Source organism: Haliotis rubra, unplaced genomic scaffold (genome assembly GCF_003918875.1).
Source record: "Haliotis rubra isolate DU_JTF1 unplaced genomic scaffold, ASM391887v1 Scf1348, whole genome shotgun sequence".
NCBI lineage: Eukaryota > Metazoa > Mollusca > Gastropoda > Lepetellida > Haliotidae > Haliotis > Haliotis rubra.
The window spans coordinates 153,639-172,191 of NW_025765279.1; the positions used below are offsets into that span (position 1 = coordinate 153,639).

Genomic DNA, 18,553 nt, shown 5'->3' on the forward strand with positions numbered 1-18,553 from the left:
AGGAGAGTAGAAATTGTTTTGGTAAGCAGTGTGCGAAATATTTTCCAAATTTCGCTACCGTGTCGGGCTAGCTATGCCTGAAAGTTGCTAGCCCACAAAATAATTCACTTGCCTGAAATTTCAATGTAGAAATTAATCTAGAAAAGCTGCTAATATGATTAACATTTTTATTAGGGCATAATCTTGCATCGTGTAAAAGAGTATTATAATTTAACAAGTCGGAGAGAGTGATATATTTACAAAATGACCCAATGAAAATTCACTAGCCAGTCGGGGCCAATGATTGTGGAGATTTACTGGCCCGACTGGATTTTGACAAGCCACGGGCTAGCGGGTCAGTGGCTATTTCGCACACTGATGGTAAGGGATTGGTGGTGCTTGTGGATGAATAGGTGATGTTTGGTGGGGGTGTTGCTGGTTTTTGGAGAATTAGGCCCTATCTGGAGGGTCTAGACATTGTTTGGGAAAAACTAGGCAGTGCTTAGTGATAGTTATAAGGTGTTAGGGAATATCTGGACAGTGTTTTGGGGAGAATGGGTGGTGCTTGATGAGGAGTAGTATTTGTTGGTATGTTGAAGGTGGTGTTTGGGGACAGGTAGGCAGTGTTTTTAGAAGGAATAACGTTGACGTTCAGTTAACCTCCAAATCATCAGAAACTGTAAGAGCATTATTACTTTTAACATCGGATAATTGAAACTGTTACTGCCTATTTAATGTTGCCTATTACTGTTAAGCTCATCACGCCGAAGAATCCCACATGGGCAAGTGCTGTAGCCTAGTGGATGCTAAAAGCGTAAAACTAAACTCATCACTCACTATTAAGAACCTGTAGCCTAGTGGATAAAGCTCGATTTCCCACATGGGTACAATGTGTGAAGCCCATTTCTGGTGTCACTCGCCGTGATTTTGGTGGAATATTGCTAAAAGCGGCGTAAAACTAAACTCACTCACTCACTATTACTGGAATCGGCATGTCTATGACACCATGTAAAACTGTGGTTGGTTTTCAGGGGAGAAGAGGTGGCAGAAAACATAGAAGACTTCCTTCACACCATGTCTGCTGTGTTGGGAGAACGCAGGTAAACAATTCACACTTCGTCACGATACGATACGTACCTCAATATTCACCATAATTAAAGTTTGATGTTCAGTAGCACCAACAGGCAGTAGTGTAGTGTAGTAGTTAAAGCAGTTCTTGTCACGTCTAAGACAGGGTTTGATTCCCAACATGGTATAATATGTGAGGCTGTTTCTTGTAATGTGTGAGGCTGTTTCTTATAATGTGTGAGGCTGCTTCCCTATGGGCGGCTGAGCAGCCTAGTTGTTGCTCGTCACGCGAGTTCAACTCCCCACATGTGTACAATGTGTGAAGCACATTCCTGGTGTCCCCTGCCGTGATATTGCTAAAAGCTGCGTAAAACCACACTCACTCACTCACTCTTAGACCGCCTCCATGGTGTAGTGGTAAAAGCGTCATACCAAAAGACGTTAAAATGTGGTACTTGTTGGTCCCTGCCTGGCGCTCGGCATTAATGGGTACAACAAGGACTGGTCGGCTCGGAGTCAGTATAATGTGTCTGGGTGGGGTATTCATGCTTCACTGCGGCATGGTATCTCAGTGGTCTAGCACTATGAAACCAGCTTAAGTCTGGGCTAGTACAAGCAGCCGCACATACACATACACACGCATGCACGTCGTCATATGAGCGAAATATTCTCAAGAACGACGTTAAACCCAATTTGACCTCACCTTGCTGGAATAGTGCCGAAAGTGGTGTAAAACCACTCACTGTGTGCTGTAGAATTAAACTCGCTGATTCACTAATGGGACAGCTGCGAGTGCTAGTCGTAAAAAGCGACTAACAGGATCAGGTGGTCAGACACGCTGACTTGATTGACACATGTCATCGTATCCCACTTGCATAGATTGATGCTCATGCTGTTGATCACTGGATTGTCTGGTCCAGACTTGATCATGTACAGACCGTTTGCCATATAGCTGGAATATTGCTGAGTGCGGCGTTAAACTAAATTCACTCACTCACTCAAACAACAAACAAAACAAAAAACACAGTGGTGAGATTTTTGTAGAACCACAGCGACTGACATGCATCAGTCCCTTGGATATATTTAATAATGGGATGGTGTTTGTTGCAGGTTCCTGGCTGACTACGAGAGCAGGTACAGCTTCCAGGAATATGCTGATATTATGTGTCAGACATCTTGTGACATGTATCCTTCCTGGTGAACTATCATTACTCATCATTGAACAACCTGGGAAGAACCCGTTAAAACTGGTCTGCACCAGTGCCCGTGGAACAACAAATGGTCTGAAAAAGGAATAAAATATGTCTTACTCTTCAGCTTAGGACAATGACATTCAGACCCTTGAAGATACGGGTTAGAATTGGTCTTCAGCTGCCCATGTTTGTCTCCCCTGTGACGATCTGGGTTAGAATGGGTCTTCATCAACCCATGCTTGTCCCAAAGGCGACTAACAGGCTTTGGTGGTCAGGAAATCGTGAACCAGAGAGTTACGATAGCTCATAAAGTTTGACCAAGATGAATATTTACATGTATCTAAATAGCTTTTTATTGCTAAACCAGAGAGGAGACAGGTTTGAAATGGTCTTCAGCAACCCATGCTTGTAAAAGGCGACTGATGGGATCGGCCCACTGATTTGGGTGACACGTCATTGTATCTCAGATGCATAGATTGATGCTCATGATGTTAATCACTGGATTGTCTGGTCCAGACTCGATTATTTACAGACCGCTGCCATATAGCTGGAATATCGCTAAGTGTGGCGTATAACTAAACTCACTGTTAACTGAGGTTTGGATCAGTTCCTTTGCTCTGATCAAGATTTGATTGTTTACTGACTGCCGGCATATAGATGGAATAAATTAATAAGGAACTGTAATCACAAATGTAACATGTTACTTTTAGGAAGTTGCTTTGTTCATTATGAACTACTTTGAAAGAATAAGATTCTTTAACAAGTTCAGTGATGAAACCCAGGTGCAATACATCCACGATGCTATCAACAGCGCATTCGCTACGTTTGGCAAGAGGAAGAAACCAAAGGGAGCCATGTCTGCCGGCGGAAGGACCAGTCCTGACGGCTCCCCAGGGCCACTAGAGGAGGGAGCAATGGGCGGGGCAGGTGCTTTAGGGGGCGGAGCTGGTGCAATGGGGGGGGGCTGGTGCAATGGGGGGCGGGGCTGGTGCACTAGGGGCCGGAGCTATGGGTGAGGCTGATGGAGAGTCAATGGATGACTACTCTGGCCAGGGCTATCGTGGAGATGTCTATCAGACAGAGGATTATGTAAGTATCATGGTTCAATATTTCTACAAATTTGATCAGTTTGTTTAATGATAATATATACAGCAGTGCGGTAGCCTAGTGGTTAAAGTGTTTGCTCGTCACGCCAAAGACCTTGGTTCGATTCCCCACATGGTCACAATGTGTGAAGCCCATTTCTGGTGTCCCCTGCCATGATATTACTGGAATATTGCTGAAATCGGTGTAAAACTCACTCACTCTCTAACGGTACTGGTACCTATCAATGAGTTTGACTTGTAATACCGAGATGGATGGTGAGGTAGAGTGGCAGGTAAGTTGTTTGCTCTTCCCGCTGAAGGTTCTGTTCCCATTCCCTGTGTGAGCCCAGTTGTTTCCCCCAGTGTGATAGTCATGAAATATTGCTGAGACAGCATAAAACAATATAAACTACGGGCTCAGGGAACATTAGCAAACATAGAGGGTACATCAACCTATGCCCCCCTCGTGACCAGTGAACAACTCTTTTAACTTACCAAACACCTCAGTGTTAATTTTGAACTGTTTGACTGACTGACTGTCTGAGTTTAGTTTTACGCCGCTTTTAGCAATATTCCAGCAATATCACGGCGGGGGACACCAGAAATGGGCTTAACACATTGTGCCCATGTGGGGAATCGAACCCGGCCAACGCTTTAACCACTAGGCTACCCCACCGCCCCTTGAACTGTTTGAAGCACGGGTATCTGATCATAATAAAGAGTACCAGAGTTAGGCAATTAGCTAATACTGACGACAGAGGACGACAAGAAAAGCAAATTTAGAATTATCTCCCTTCCATCAATTTGCATTCACAAAATATCGGTAATTTCTGTAAATCGTACGTGACTCAATTATTCGAGATAAAAAAACAAATGAATTCACACAGTTCGGCATTCAAGGGGATGACATAGAAAATGTTACTGGCTTGTAAGCAGGGTAAATTTAAAATAATAGAAGAATGCTCAGCCAATCAGAAAACGACATTTATGTGTGGTAAGATCATACTCATTCACTCATAATGTGGAAAGGTCAGATCTCAAGACCAATGTCTTCTCTCCATTCCCAAAGTTCTCCTCTCTTCCTTTGGCAAGAGGTCTTTCCAGTACGCTGGTCCTACTCTGTGGAATTCTCTCCCTCTCCACATAAAGCAGTCTCCCACATTGGAAACTTTCAAAACTTAAGTTGAAGACTTTCTTTTTTTCCAAAGCCTATCCCTAAAATCAATCTTTCTGTCATCAGTTTCAATGTATACTTATTTTACTATTTTATCCTCTGTATGCATTGTATGAATGCTTTTATGTAGCGCCTTGAGCATGTATCAGTGGGTGGAAAATGGCATGCTTAAAATATCCATTATTATTATTATTTAGTATGGTTTGTATTGCAAGTACTTTGAGAATGACACAAAAGTGTAAATCAGTCCCTTGACATTGATGATAGTAATGGTGCTTGGAGCACTCACCAAGTGTATAGAAGCCAGTGCAGTATTATGTAATGAAAGTTATGTCCTACTTGTATTTCTTACAGGATGTTCAGGGAGCATGTGCACCGCGTCCATCCATCATTGAGATAGACTCGCTTATCTCATCTGTGAAGGATCTGCTGCCGGAACTTGGAGAGGGCTTTATTGAGGTAGGAATTAAACTAAACGAGTCTCCAAGGTCACTGTTGGCTGTGTTCTAATGTGGTCTGGGCGGTGAGGTAGATTGTGGTTGAAGAGTTGGCTCGTCACGCCAAGACCCAGGTTCGATTCCCCACGTGGGTATAATGTGTGTCCCTCGCCATGATATTGCTAGAATATTGCTAAAAGTGGTGTAAAACTAAACTGACTGACTCACTCACTGTGTTCTAATGTGGCCCGGACTACCTGTCTTGTGAGGAACACATGGTTCATACTGACAATTTCATTCTTCATAGCGATTTATCATAGCCTAGGGGATAAAACCGCCAAGCTTGTAAGTGAATGGTAGAGGGTTCAAACCAGGCAGCGCACTACATATTGGAAGTTTTCATGTGATATTTTGATCAATTCAGTGATAGCATGACAAAGTTAGATCAATCTTCAAAGCAAGTAATAATTCAACGTCAAGGGCTATTCCTCAGAAAATCCCCGGGATGCGGGCAATTCTGCAGAAAATCCACGGGATATCTTGGAGAATGCCCACGAAACTACCTGCAGAGGTTTACTCGGTAAAAAAAGAAGAACCTGGCGAGACAATAGAGTGACGTCACTGGAGGTTTATACATTCAAGAAACGGTTCTGAATCCAAACTGCACGACCGCCAAATATGACTGTACTAGACCGGACCAAGTGTACAACCATGCTTGGCTGTCACAGCTGTTGACAGTCGTAATAGTTGGCTAATTTGGGGATGGTTAGATCGGAAATTTGTTATTCCTGCAAGGACTATTGGTTCCTTACTGTCAACTGAGACGATTTGACCATTTGAAAAGGAATGAAACGTTTGTCACTGGAAGTACTAAGGTCTCGCAAAGTGCTGTGACCTACTTACGGGCCCTATGCGCTGCAATTCACGGAACAGAGTTATCTCCCTTGGTTAAGAAGTGGGGGTATCTGTGAAACTTGGGCAGGTTTCCCAGTGAGCTAGCACAGTTAGGAAATGAGTGTTAGTCAGGACTAGTACAAGTACCTGCCCCCCAAGGCATCCACATGTGCAAGAACTTCTTTATTTTGGTGACTGGATTAGAATTAAACATCAGTAACCCATGCTTGTTGTAAGAGGCGGCTAACGGGATCAGGTGGTCAGGGTCGCTGACTTGGCTGACACATGTCATCTTATCCCAGTTGCATAGATCGACGTTCATGCTGGGTTGTCTGGTGCTGCCATAATGCTGGAATATTGCTGTGGCATAAGACTCAGCTCACTCTTTGTATTGGTGCTATAAACTTGAATGCATCGTAAGTAAGGTAAATTAAGAAGCATTCTACAAATGTTCCGTCAGCTTCGACAAGTCAGTCCTTCCTGGATTCAGCGATTCTGCAGTTGCAGAATAAATCGCGGAAATTACCTTTTGATGCAGAAAAACGTATGGTCCACGGACAACGCATTTTCATGCAGAATACCTGCAGAATTTGCCATTTTTCTGCCGTGGAATTTACTCATTTTGAAAGTTGAATCAAGATTGACTATCAACTGAAACGAAAAGTAGGAGTAAATGTCAAAAGCATGATTGGTTACACAAAACAAACTGAGACATTTGTTATAACGATATATTTTCAAAATATTCACAAATAAAGATGATATATTCATAAGGTAATATTCTCTTCAGCACCTTACAATAATATTATTTGAATTTGACACTACAATTATGTTCACAAAATTGATCTTTTTGAAGATTGAAATTGCATTATTTTGTGTGTTTTTTCAAGTTTTTAATTGCAGAAGTTTTTGCAGAATTTTGAAAAATGGGATGCAGAATTTACTTAAATTGCTGTGGAATTCTTAAAAATTTGTCGCGGAATCCAGGAGGGACTGACAAGTGACTTTGTTCAAAACAAACCATGGTACAAGAATCAAAATGTCGCACTTTTGGAGTAGAAAAGTTGTTATGCATGAAATTTGTCACAAAAGTTTAGATTGTTGGGTAGTCTGTTGGTTAAAGTCATGCCTAAGACATGAGTTCAATTCCCCACATGGGTACACTGTGTGACGCCCATTTCTGGTGTTCACTGCCGTGATATTACTTACACACTGTAAAGCAAAACTCACTCACTCACCCAGCCACTCACTCACTCACTGTGTTTAGGTCTTGTTGGAGGAGTTCGGCTACAACCTGGAACAGGCCATCAATGCTGTGCTGACAGATAAACTCCCACCCTCCCTCCTTGATATGGACAAGTTCATGGAAAGGTAGTGAAAGACATAACTCTCTGCTGATGTTATATTACATCAATGATTAGGTTCTGTTATTCAAAAAAACGTTGTGTGTGGTCCTGTGCATAGAGCTCAGGTCACAATCAGTTGAAGTTAAGCAACATTGGTCGCGGACAGTCCTCGGATGGGTGACCGTGTTTGGCAGCTTGACTCCTGAAAGTTTCTAGGACTTCAGTCCTGCCCCACAACGAAGCATATGTGACACATGTGGTCTCACCTCAGGCAAGTGAGTTTGTTCAAAATTGCCTCTGTCCACCCAGCAGTAAACCTGGGTACCTGGTATGATACGATGGTAGTCTGAATTTGAACCTTGAGTGCCTGACAGGCGACAGGTTGTATTCTCCACATGGAGTGTTCTGTACTCGTTGACCAGGGGTAATATGTCAGCGCTTTGAGCATGCAATGTGCATGGATAAATGCTCAATATAAATATACTATTATTATTATTATTATTATTCAGATCTACCTTCAGTTGTTGATGATCTGGAGCTTGTTTTACATGTTATATTGTCTGTGGTTTTAGATTTACATGCTGGTTTTACATCTGTGATTTTGTGGTTGTTTTTAATCAGCGTTCGAAATACCTGCCTGCATGACCGCCCGGGACGGGTTATTTTCCACACGTACTGCCAGCTTCTCAAATTCACCGGCCCGACGGTCGGGTTAAAATTTAGACAAGTATATGACGATAGTCATCATATTTCAGGATAATAAATCATTATTAATACACTCGTAAAAAATAAATGATGAATTCCAATTGGATTATAAACTATGTCGCTTGTATACCATGAATTATTTGTGGGCAGGTAAGTTTTGGTCAGGGCTGGCAAGTTTTACATCTAACCAGCCCTGTGGTCTGGCTGAAATTTTTGGGAGTTACATACCATGTCTTAATGTAGATTGTCGATTTTAATGCAGTGACATTTTTTAGCCACTATATGGCTGAAATACTGCAGATGTGACTAGAAACCTTCACTCACTCACTCACTCACTCACTCACTCACTCATTCACTGTTTTTCAAAGCTGGTTTTCACCAGATATACAATTTTAACTATAATAGTTAGGCAAAATTGTACTTAACTACACTATACATGGGGGTAGAGCGAACTGTATCGCTTTAAAGATGCCAAAACTAAAACTTATCAACGATTAATCTAAGGCACAAAACAAATCAAAAACTGTTGATGTTGGTGTAGCTGACTGAAGCAAACTGCAAACCTTGAATTCATATGATATGAATCCAGAGCCAGCGTTTGAAACTAACGTTGGTCATTAGGCCGGAAGCTGACTGAAAACCACACGGACCCACAGCGTTTGTTTCCTGCAAGTCCTTATGCCCGACAGTTTTTTCATTCCCAATAACTAAGAGAATTATTTCCATATCATAATATAGGGCCTACACATTCTGATCAGGACCTACAACTTTTTATGGTTCTGGGTCCTTAGGGCCTGCAGCTTTTCAGGGTTAAGGGCGAATATGTCACCTATTCACTGGTATAATCTTTATTCTGTTACCAGAGAAACCTTTGAGGATGTATCATCGAGTCTGGTGGACCAGAGAGCCAATGTTTTTGACAATGACCAGTTTGACATCTTCCGCAAAGAAAATGTGGACATGAACAGGATACACCAAGGAAAGAGGTGGGTTGGGTCTGTCTGGGGACTGTTGACATCACTGCAAGAGGTGGGTTGGGTCTGTCTAGGGACTGTTAACATCAGGGCAAGAGGTGGGTTGGGTCTGTCTGGGGACTGTTGACATCACTGCAAGAGGTGGGTTGGGTCTGTCTAGGGACTGTTAACATCAGGGCAAGAGGTGGGTTGGGTCTGTCTAGGGACTGTTAACATCAGGGCAAGAGGTGGGTTGGGTCTGTCTAGGGACTGTTAACATCAGGGCAAGAGGTGGGTTGGGTCTGTCTGGGGACTGTTAACATCAGGGCAAGAGGTGGGTGTGGGTCTGTCTAGGGACTGTTAACATCAGGGCAAGAGGTGGGTGTGGTCTGTCTGGGGACTGTTAACATCAGGGCAAGAGGTGGGTGTGGTCTGTCTGGGGACTGTTAACATCAGGGCAAGAGGTGGGTGTGGTCTGTCTGGGGACTGTTAACATCAGGGCAAGAGGTGGGTGTGGTCTGTCTGGGGACTGTTAACATCAGGGCAAGAGGTGGGAGGGGCCTGTCTAGGGACTGTTAACATCAGGGCAAGAGGTGGGTGTGGTCTGTCTAGGGACTGTTAACATCAGGGCAAGAGGTGGGTTGGGCCTGTCTAGGGACTGTTAACATCAGGGCAAGAGGTGGGTGTGGTCTGTCTAGGGACTGTTAACATCAGGGCAAGAGGTGGGTGTGGTCTGTCTAGGGACTGTTAACATCAGGGTAAGAGGTGGGCATGGTCTGTCTAGGGACTGTTAACATCAGGGTAAGAGGTGGGTGTGGTCTGTCTAGGGACTGTTAACATCAGGGTAAGAGGTGGGTGTGGTCTGTCTAGGGACTGTTAACATCAGGGCAAGAGGTGGGTGTGGTCTGTCTAGGGACTGTTAACATCAGGGTAAGGGGTGGGTGTGGTCTGTCTAGGGACTGTTAACATCAGGGCAAGAGGTGGGTGTGGTCTGTCTAGGGACTGTTAACATCAGGGCAAGAGGTGGGTGTGGTCTGTCTAGGGACTGTTAACATCAGGGCAAGAGGTGGGTGTGGTCTGTCTAGGGACTGTTAACATCAGGGTAAGAGGTGGGTGTGGTCTGTCTAGGGACTGTTAACATCAGGGTAAGAGGTGGGTGTGGTCTGTCTAGGGACTGTTAACATCAGGGTAAGGGGTGGGTGTGGTCTGTCTAGGGACTGTTAACATCAGGGCAAGAGGTGGGTGTGGTCTGTCTAGGGACTGTTAACATCAGGGCAAGAGGTGGGTGTGGTCTGTCTAGGGACTGTTAACATCAGGGCAAGAGGTGGGTGGGAACTGTCTGGGAATTGGATCCACAAGGCCATGAGGTGGATGGAGTCTGCTAGGGACTGTTAAAATCAGACAGGGAATGGTTTAGAACCCACACACATAATCGCTTAAGAAGCGTAATGATCAGTTCCAATTTGTGGTCACATTAACCTCAGTTCAGTATATTTCATGTATTGTGGTCCGCTTCTATACTGGACAAAATAAGTTAGGGATATTGGTATGTTTATGATTGATATTATATCAGTGTGTCAATGAATAAACAGATTATTATTATAATTTAAAAATTCACATATATCCCTAACTATTTTTGTCCAGTATATTGCAACTGATGTCTGTTTCCCAGAGCTGATGATACCTCCCTTGATGACAAGTCAACTGTGAAACAGCTGAAGGCAACGTACGATGCCTACGGGTCACGTGACCAGGCCAGCATGTATGACAACCTGCCAGACTATGAGTATGATGACGAGTATGATGACACGTATGACACCAACAACATTGGTGCCCAGGATGAAGACTCTGCTGAAGAGCTCACTGCCAGAAGGTACATGCCCTCTTTATTACCCAGGGTTTTACTTTGACTTTGACTTTCAGATGGTCCTGCTTTTGTAATATGGGGTCCTGTAAAGTATTGAAATTGTGTAGTAGCGTCAGTGCCTGGAGCGGAAGGTCGGTTCGGTTCCCACCACGTCATACCTAAAGATAACTACTCTTGATATGCTGTAGGTATGTTTATCCCTGAACATGGTATTTTGTGAATTAATGGGTACAACAAGGACTGGTCTGCTCGATATAATCCTTTAAGTCCTCGACATTTACCGTATATAATCCTTTAATCTGTTGTTGGGACACTGTGACATTTACCGTATATAAGCCAATCTCATAGATAAGCCAACCCCCTAACATGATACTCTGACATCAGCAAGAATGTAAAAGTGCAATGCTCATATGAAAATGTCTGAAAATAACTTCACTTATGTATTAGTCTTGTTAAGATGTATCGTAATTCCTCATTTAGATGCCCAGGTGTCTATTTTGTGTGTATTAGAGGCCCAGCATCAATTCTATCACATTGGGGGGGGCGTTGGGGTAGCCTATTGGTAAAAGTGTTTGCTTGTCACACTGAGGGCCTGGGTTTGATTCCCCCCAAGGGTACAATGTGTGAAGCCCATTTCTGATGTCCCTGGCTGTGATGTTGCTGGATTATTGCCACAAGTGGCATAAAACCAAAACTGACTCGCTGTCACGTTGTCAACTCACTACCTCACCAAATCCCAAATTCTACTACCATGCAAAGGGTGCGTTATTAAACGATCATTATTTATCACCAGTGTCTCATAGTATATATTAGATATGTGACTTTTAACCTGTTCAATTTGAGGCCATTCTGTTACAGTAAATAATGTATATGTTGACATTCCTATAATCAGTTTCCGGAAAGAAAACAAATCAATCCCCTAAAAGTGAGTGAGTGAGTTTAGTTTTATGCTACTTTTAGCAATATTCCAGCAATATCACTGTGGGGGACACCAGAAATGGGCTTCACACATTGTACCCCTGTGGGGAATCGAATCCAGGTCTTTGGCGTAACAAGCGAACACTTTAACCACTAAGCTACCCCAACCGGCCCATCCCCTAAAAGTGTAGAAGTTTTAGGTATAGATATATTTAGTTGTTTAATGCTGCACTCAGCAATATTCCAGCTATATGGTGGTGGTCTGTAAATAATCGAGTCTGGACCAGACAATCCAGTGATCAACAGCATGAGCATTAATTCATGCAACTGGGATACAATGACATGTGTCAACCAAGTCAGTGAGACTGACCATCTGATGCTGTTAGTCACCTCATATGACTAGCATTGGTTTGCTGAAGACCAATTCTAACCGGGACCTTCACTGGGAAGAGCACAATGTGTTAAGCCCATTTCTGGTGTCCCCCGCCGTGATATTGCTGGAATATTGCTAAAAGCGGCGTAAAACTAAACTCAGTCAGTCAGTCAGTCAATGGGAAGACAAGCATTGGTAGCTGAAGACCAGTTCTTCATGGGTCTGAATCTCATTGTCATATGCTGCAGAGTAAAACATATACTTTTCCTTTTTCAGGCCATTTGTTGTTCCACGGGCACTGCAGACAGCCCGAGGACCTAAACGGGAAGAGGTTGAATCTGAGGTAAGCTATGGTTTCCGAGATTACGTAGATCGCCATCAGATAGGAACCAATCATGGTACCTTGCCATTTAGAAAGTTGTCAAATGCTATTTAATGTTATAACGAGATTAACACCCCTTCATAATAAGTAATCCCTATTAGAAATATGTTTCACACACACACACACACATTTCATGACAGTCATTCCCATTCTAACTTTCATTTTGCTATGCTAAATATCATGAAGGACAAATGAAAGAAGTACCATATTTTATGAGTATAGTTCACTCCCATGTGTAATGCACACTTCCTACTAAGGGATTCAGCCTGTGAGCAGCCTAGCTGGAAATTGAAGCTATAAATAAATAAATAAATAAATAAATAAATAAATAAAGAAATAAAGAAATAAATAAAGAAATAAAGAAATAAAGAAATAAAGAATAAATAAATAAATAATGAATAAATAAATTTTGAATAAATAAATAAATAAATAAATAAATAAATAAATTTTGAATAAATAAATAAATTTTGAATAAATAAATAAATAATGAATAAATACATTTTGAATAAATAAATAAATAAATTTTGAATAAATAAATAAATAAATAAATAAAGTGAAACAAATGTGCACTGTACTGTATAAGAAAATACAGTCAGTACAGGACAATGAGGTGAAGCATGAACCAGGGTGGAAATAACCCATTGCCCGACGTCCGAAGTCCAGTGTTTTTTTCTGTCGGGCAAGCAAATTTGTATATCACACTGTACCTGGTGTCCAGTTGACTTTCCAATGTTAATAATGTTATTTATTTAAAAAATCAACAAGAAAAACGGACGGTATATTGGAAAAATTATTAGTGCAAGTGATTTTACATGTGCCACTGTACCGGAGTACACTAGCAATTTTAAAGTTATTTCCACCCTGATGAACCCGGAAGTAGATCAGCATTTGTGATGCATGGTGATATGCACGTTCATTGACTCTTGTTGTGTGAGTGTTCCTAATCAGTGTCCCCATCTTGTTTGGGTATTCTTATAAGTGCCCCTTTCTGTTTAAATTACCTGAGTGCCTTGGGTGCTAAAAATGCTGAATACGCTATGTTATATTAGTGATTACACATTCTAAGTAAAGTACAGAATCTCTAATCTGTTTTGGTGGAGTCCCATCCAGGAATCGAACCCACACTCTCTTCTCAGTTAAAAGGAGCATGGATGGTTCCATCTTCTTATGAGTTGTGTCACTATTTAAACCAGAAACCTTTTAAAGTGGGTTTGCATCCCAGTTTGCCCCTAGTGTTTCTAGTTTTTGGCTTGAGGTTTTCTTTTAAGTTGTAAACGTCTAAGAATTGCGTCACCTGGGCTTTCCTGCCTCAGTAAGCTAACATGTCATGATATAACTAGAATATAACATCAGAAGATGTAAACAATGTTTCAAAATACCAAAGTGGTCTGAGACTAATATATTTTCATAATAACTGGTGATATTTTCTCTTGAACTACCACCTTTATCATTACATAGATGATATCTCTGTTGACAAACTTCTCTGTAGACAAGAACTACTTTCTGTGGACTTGTAAAAATACTGATTTTACCCCCTGCAATGAGGTACTGAATTGGCTGATACTGTCATTTGGAACTGATGATGAGACAGATGTTAACAATGTCTCAAAATACCCAAGTGGTCTGAGACGATTATATACTACCTATCAAAAGTTTAGACTCACTTCAAGCACTCACCATATGTTATGTATATATATGTGGTTACATCGAAGATGAATCTCTCCACTGACTTAGGGGAACCAACTGCAAACTTTATGCAGATGAATTGCATGGTGATCTTGCATCAAAATGCTGAAAAGCATATGCAAATATAGTTCATGTGAACAGCTGCGTTTTGATGTAAGGTTTTGTTAAAAATGTGGCAATTTCACCAGGTTTCATCATTTATTGAACTCATGATAATAATCTGTTCAATGTTACGAATTTGTTTTACAATACATCAGTTCATGTGTAAACAGCACCTTTAAACAGTATGGAATATTTTGCAAAATCTAGTTTAGAACAGTTGACTGAAGTAAGTAGCTACATTTACACTAGTGAGTCTAAACGTTTGATGGGTAGTATATATCCCAGTAACTGGTGATATAATCTTTGTAACTACCACCTTTTCATTAGATACTTATCTTCTCATTAGGAGTCCGATGATGAGAAACCAGCCCGGGATGAGTTTGTTCAAGACCCAGCCAAAATTCACGAGATTGCAGAACAGAAACGAAGTGGCACTCATCGAGGCAGTGGCATCCGACAGCAGCACGATGTGGTTGGCAAACAGAAGGGTCATGGTCAAGAGAAAGATGTGATAAAAAACCGAAAGTTCAAGGAAAAGAATAAGGCAGCCCGCGGGAATCACAACAGACGAGCCGGGGCTGACAGGAAGAGAGGAAGGGGAATGATGGCCATTTGAGGTGCATGATGGGAAGAAGAAGTAGGGTGATAACAGTGTTTAACATAAGTTAATTCTGGTCACCAGAAGCAACTTGAATCTTGGTGAACATAAAATTCTGGTCACCACCAAGCAGGTTCCAGAACATAAAGTTCATTCTGGTCACCAATCGAAGCAGGTTCACTTGAATCTTGGTGAACATAAGTTAATTCTGGTCACCAATCGAAGCAGGTTCACTTGAATCTTGGTGAACATAAGTTAATTCTGGTCACCAATCGAAGCAGGTTCACTTGAATCTTGGTGAACATAAGTTAATTCTGGCCATTTGAGGTGCACTTGAATCTTGGGAACAGAAGTTAAGTGGGGTGATAACAGTGAATCTTTGAACATAAGTTAATTCTGGTCACCAATCGAACCCAGGTTCACTTGAATCTTGGTGAACATAAGTTAATTCTGGTCACCAATCAGTTAATTCTGGTTCACTTGAATCTTGGTGAACATAAGTTAATTCTGGTCACCAATCGAAGCAGGTTCACTTGAATCTTGGTGAACATAAGTTAATTTCAATGAAGCAGGTTCACTTGACCATAAGTTAATTCTGGTTCACTTGAATCTTGGTGGACAGTTAATTCTGGTCACCAACTTGAATCTTGGTGCAGGTTCACTTGAATCTTTGTGGACACTGCAATGAATACACTATGAGGGGAATATGATGTTTTACAAATATATAGTTACTGTAGTGAGTGAGTGAGTGAGTAGTTTTACGCCGCTTTTAGCAATATTCCAGCAATATCACGGCAGGGGACACCAGAAATGGGTTTCACACATTGTACCCATGTGGGGAATCGAACCCGGGATTTCTGCGAGATGAGCGCACGCTTTAACCACTAGGCTACCCCACCGCCCCTATAGTTACTGTAAGTGATGATAATAAATGCAGTGACTGTGATTAATTTTTCATAACTTCTTTATGGTTAATATCTAGGAATGAAAAAACAAACATGTCCTGTAATTGCTTAAAAAGCAATACAACGGGAACAATGATGCATTTAGGCTAATAACATTGCCGTGAGGGGCCCATTTAAAAAACCCACAAGCTACTACATGGCCATTCTCTTCCACAGAGGTTACTGGTCATATCTTCCTACCAACCTCTGTTCTAATACGGCCATATTTCCCGGTTCTCATAAAATCCCCTAGCGGCAAAAAAATCGCAACACAACTTATCTCCCTTCTTTCTATCCAATCAGAACATGTGTTACATGGACTTTGATCCAACTTGACTAATGCAAGCAAATATGGGGCCACAAATATCTCTCTCCTGTCGGGGACACGAGTTGATGTGACACACAAGATATTTAATGGCTGGCTTGTCCGTTGTCAACGAGGGCGATGGAGACACCATTGATCTGCCGTTACATGACTGAGTTCTGTCCAGAAGAAATGTTTGAGCATCACTCAGTCGAAGAGGTTCTAGGTTTATTACCGAGGCCTTGCGAATGATCACTTGTGAAACACCGTCGCTGATTGCACAACTAAATCTGATTGCAACCAATCATGAATCCTAAACCCTCGCACCATGAAAGGGCCGTATTTGAACAGAGGTTCGTAGGAAGATATGACAAGTAACCTCTGTGGGAAGAGAATGCTATGTGGCATGGATATGTTCCATTTTGCATATCTCACTTAGATAAACAACAAACTAGTTCCAAGTTAAAACAATCTCTTAAACATATTTGTAAGTAATCAATTCCAGTGAGCAGTGATCAAATTAAAGGCCTGCCCGCCTGCCCGAGACTGGCAACTTTTGTGATGTCCTGCCTGAAAAAATCTCCACCATCCCAATTGTCTGGCTGATATTTTTGAATGCCTCCCTTTTGGAAGCTTCGTATGAATGACATGCGAGAAGATATATTTGAGGTTGGTATCAAATGTTTCAGAAAATATGTCATTTTGATGATGTAAACCGATAAGTGGAATTGCAAGTTTAACAGGCTCTTTACTAATGTCACAGCCTGGGGATGTGGCTGAGTGTTTCATTTCATGCTTGTTGTTTTTAATTTGCTGAATTAATTCACATTTGAAACAATGATACTTGTTTGTTTTTGTAAATAAAATGCAATTTATGAGTCAAAACTGCGGGCAGGCAACTTTCAAGACGGGCAGGCAACTTTCAAGACGGACAGGCAACATTTATTGGTCACCTGCTCGACTGTCTGGTTGAGTTTGACAATTATTTCAATCACTGCCAGTGAGCATGAAAAATGAATTAATTGATGAAGGGATACAGTTTGATACGAGAGTGAATCGATAGTGAATCGTAACAGGACAGGTGGTCTAAACTTAAACTTTCAGTCTGAAATGAAGTGGGAATGGATGGGGTGTTTGTTTATGTACGACATGAAGCCATGCATTCATGTACTTTACATTTAACTTTATTAATTAGAAACTTGATCTGTCTTTGAAATCTGGATTATGTGAATTAATTTATGTTACCATGGTTACAGTAAATTCTGTTACAAAAATGTGTTGTTTTTGTTTTGAGTAGTTAGAAATTGACTGACACTGATACAGCGATATGCACTGAGCAAGTCATCGAACCTGAATAAGTCAGTACAGTCAGTCGCCTAAAGACAAGGATGGTTTGCTGAAGACCGATTCTAACCTGGACCTTCAGCAGTGGTTTGAGGGGTACTGAGTGAAAGACTTTTGGTGATCTCACCTGGTAGAACAGCCAGGTGTGCGAGTTCAACAATGTGAAATTGAAATTTCACGCTTGTTGATTACCTGGCTGTTCTACCAGCAAGGGGTCCCCCCTCGTACAAAATAGCGAAAAGTGACAACAAAATAATGATCGTTTGTTAAACAACTATTTATTCGGGTGTCCAAAATTTTGAGACAAATTATCAGAGTTGGTCTGTTGATTTCATGTGACTGCAAAATTTGGTTTTGTTGCATTTATTAGATATTATGTTAGTGAGCAATTCATCGGTCTCAAATGAAATCAAACGGACTATAAATGTACTGCAAGTGACCCCAAAACACAGTTCGCCATATCCCTCATGTCGTTATAAGTGTAGTCTACTATACATCTGTTCTCTAAAAGTACGAAAAATGAACCATGTACATACAAAACATTCCCACTGATTTAATTTATTCAAAATCCTTTCTATTTCATCAGATCAACTTACAGCAGTAGAGGACTGTTTACTATATTGTAAGGTCTCAAATTCTTTCAAACTGACGATTTGATAACGTTGCCCACGACAGAATATGAAAGATATATGTTCTCCGCTACGGGAATCCTTTTCATAAATTTCAACGTTCACCGATTCACACAGGCTATCCTTTATAATACCATTACAAGAGTGAACGTGTTTATCACAAGGCCCTATGTCCGTTGTGTTTTGTCTGAAAACATCACCGCTAAACGTCGATACTGACCATTGCTCATCTACATGAATACCCCACCCAGGTATATTAGGGTCTGTGCAATGTCTCTTTATGGATGTTTTGTATATATTTAATTCATTATTATAATGCTGCTCGATTCCTCGTAACCGTTTCTTTTTCAAGGATTCCTGAGATACAATATTCCAACTTCCAACTTCCCATTTTTCAGCTCTGAGCGTAGACACATCAACTGCTGTGGGATTATTGGCTAAATCAGACCGAGGATGTGTAGCTCTGGTCCTAGACTCTTGTTCCCTAGCAACAGATATTAAGTCAAATAGATTCTCTTCTGTATCAGATGGAGACGGTGTTGATCCTATCCCAGACTCTTGTTCCCCAGCAACAG

General features: G+C 41.4%; 1 protein-coding gene and 1 long non-coding RNA gene across 2 annotated transcripts in view; both read left to right on the top strand.

Moving 5' to 3' along the window:
- Positions 1–14,790, top strand: part of LOC124267915 (activating signal cointegrator 1 complex subunit 2-like) — a 30,381-nt gene extending 15,591 nt beyond the window's left edge. The window contains 10 exon segments of the mRNA XM_046702906.1: positions 1,011–1,079; positions 2,158–2,232; positions 3,010–3,206; positions 3,208–3,329; positions 4,854–4,958; positions 7,095–7,198; positions 8,742–8,864; positions 10,504–10,704; positions 12,266–12,332; positions 14,506–14,790. Coding sequence (XP_046558862.1) covers positions 1,011–1,079; positions 2,158–2,232; positions 3,010–3,206; positions 3,208–3,329; positions 4,854–4,958; positions 7,095–7,198; positions 8,742–8,864; positions 10,504–10,704; positions 12,266–12,332; positions 14,506–14,775 — 1,333 coding nt within the window. The 3' untranslated portion in view covers positions 14,776–14,790.
- A 657-nt stretch (positions 14,791–15,447) lies between these two features.
- Positions 15,448–17,279, top strand: LOC124267916. The gene is made up of 2 exons (XR_006896154.1): positions 15,448–15,490; positions 15,667–17,279. It is a non-coding gene; the product is annotated as an uncharacterized LOC124267916 (long non-coding RNA).
- The last annotated feature ends 1,274 nt before the right edge of the window (positions 17,280–18,553 follow it).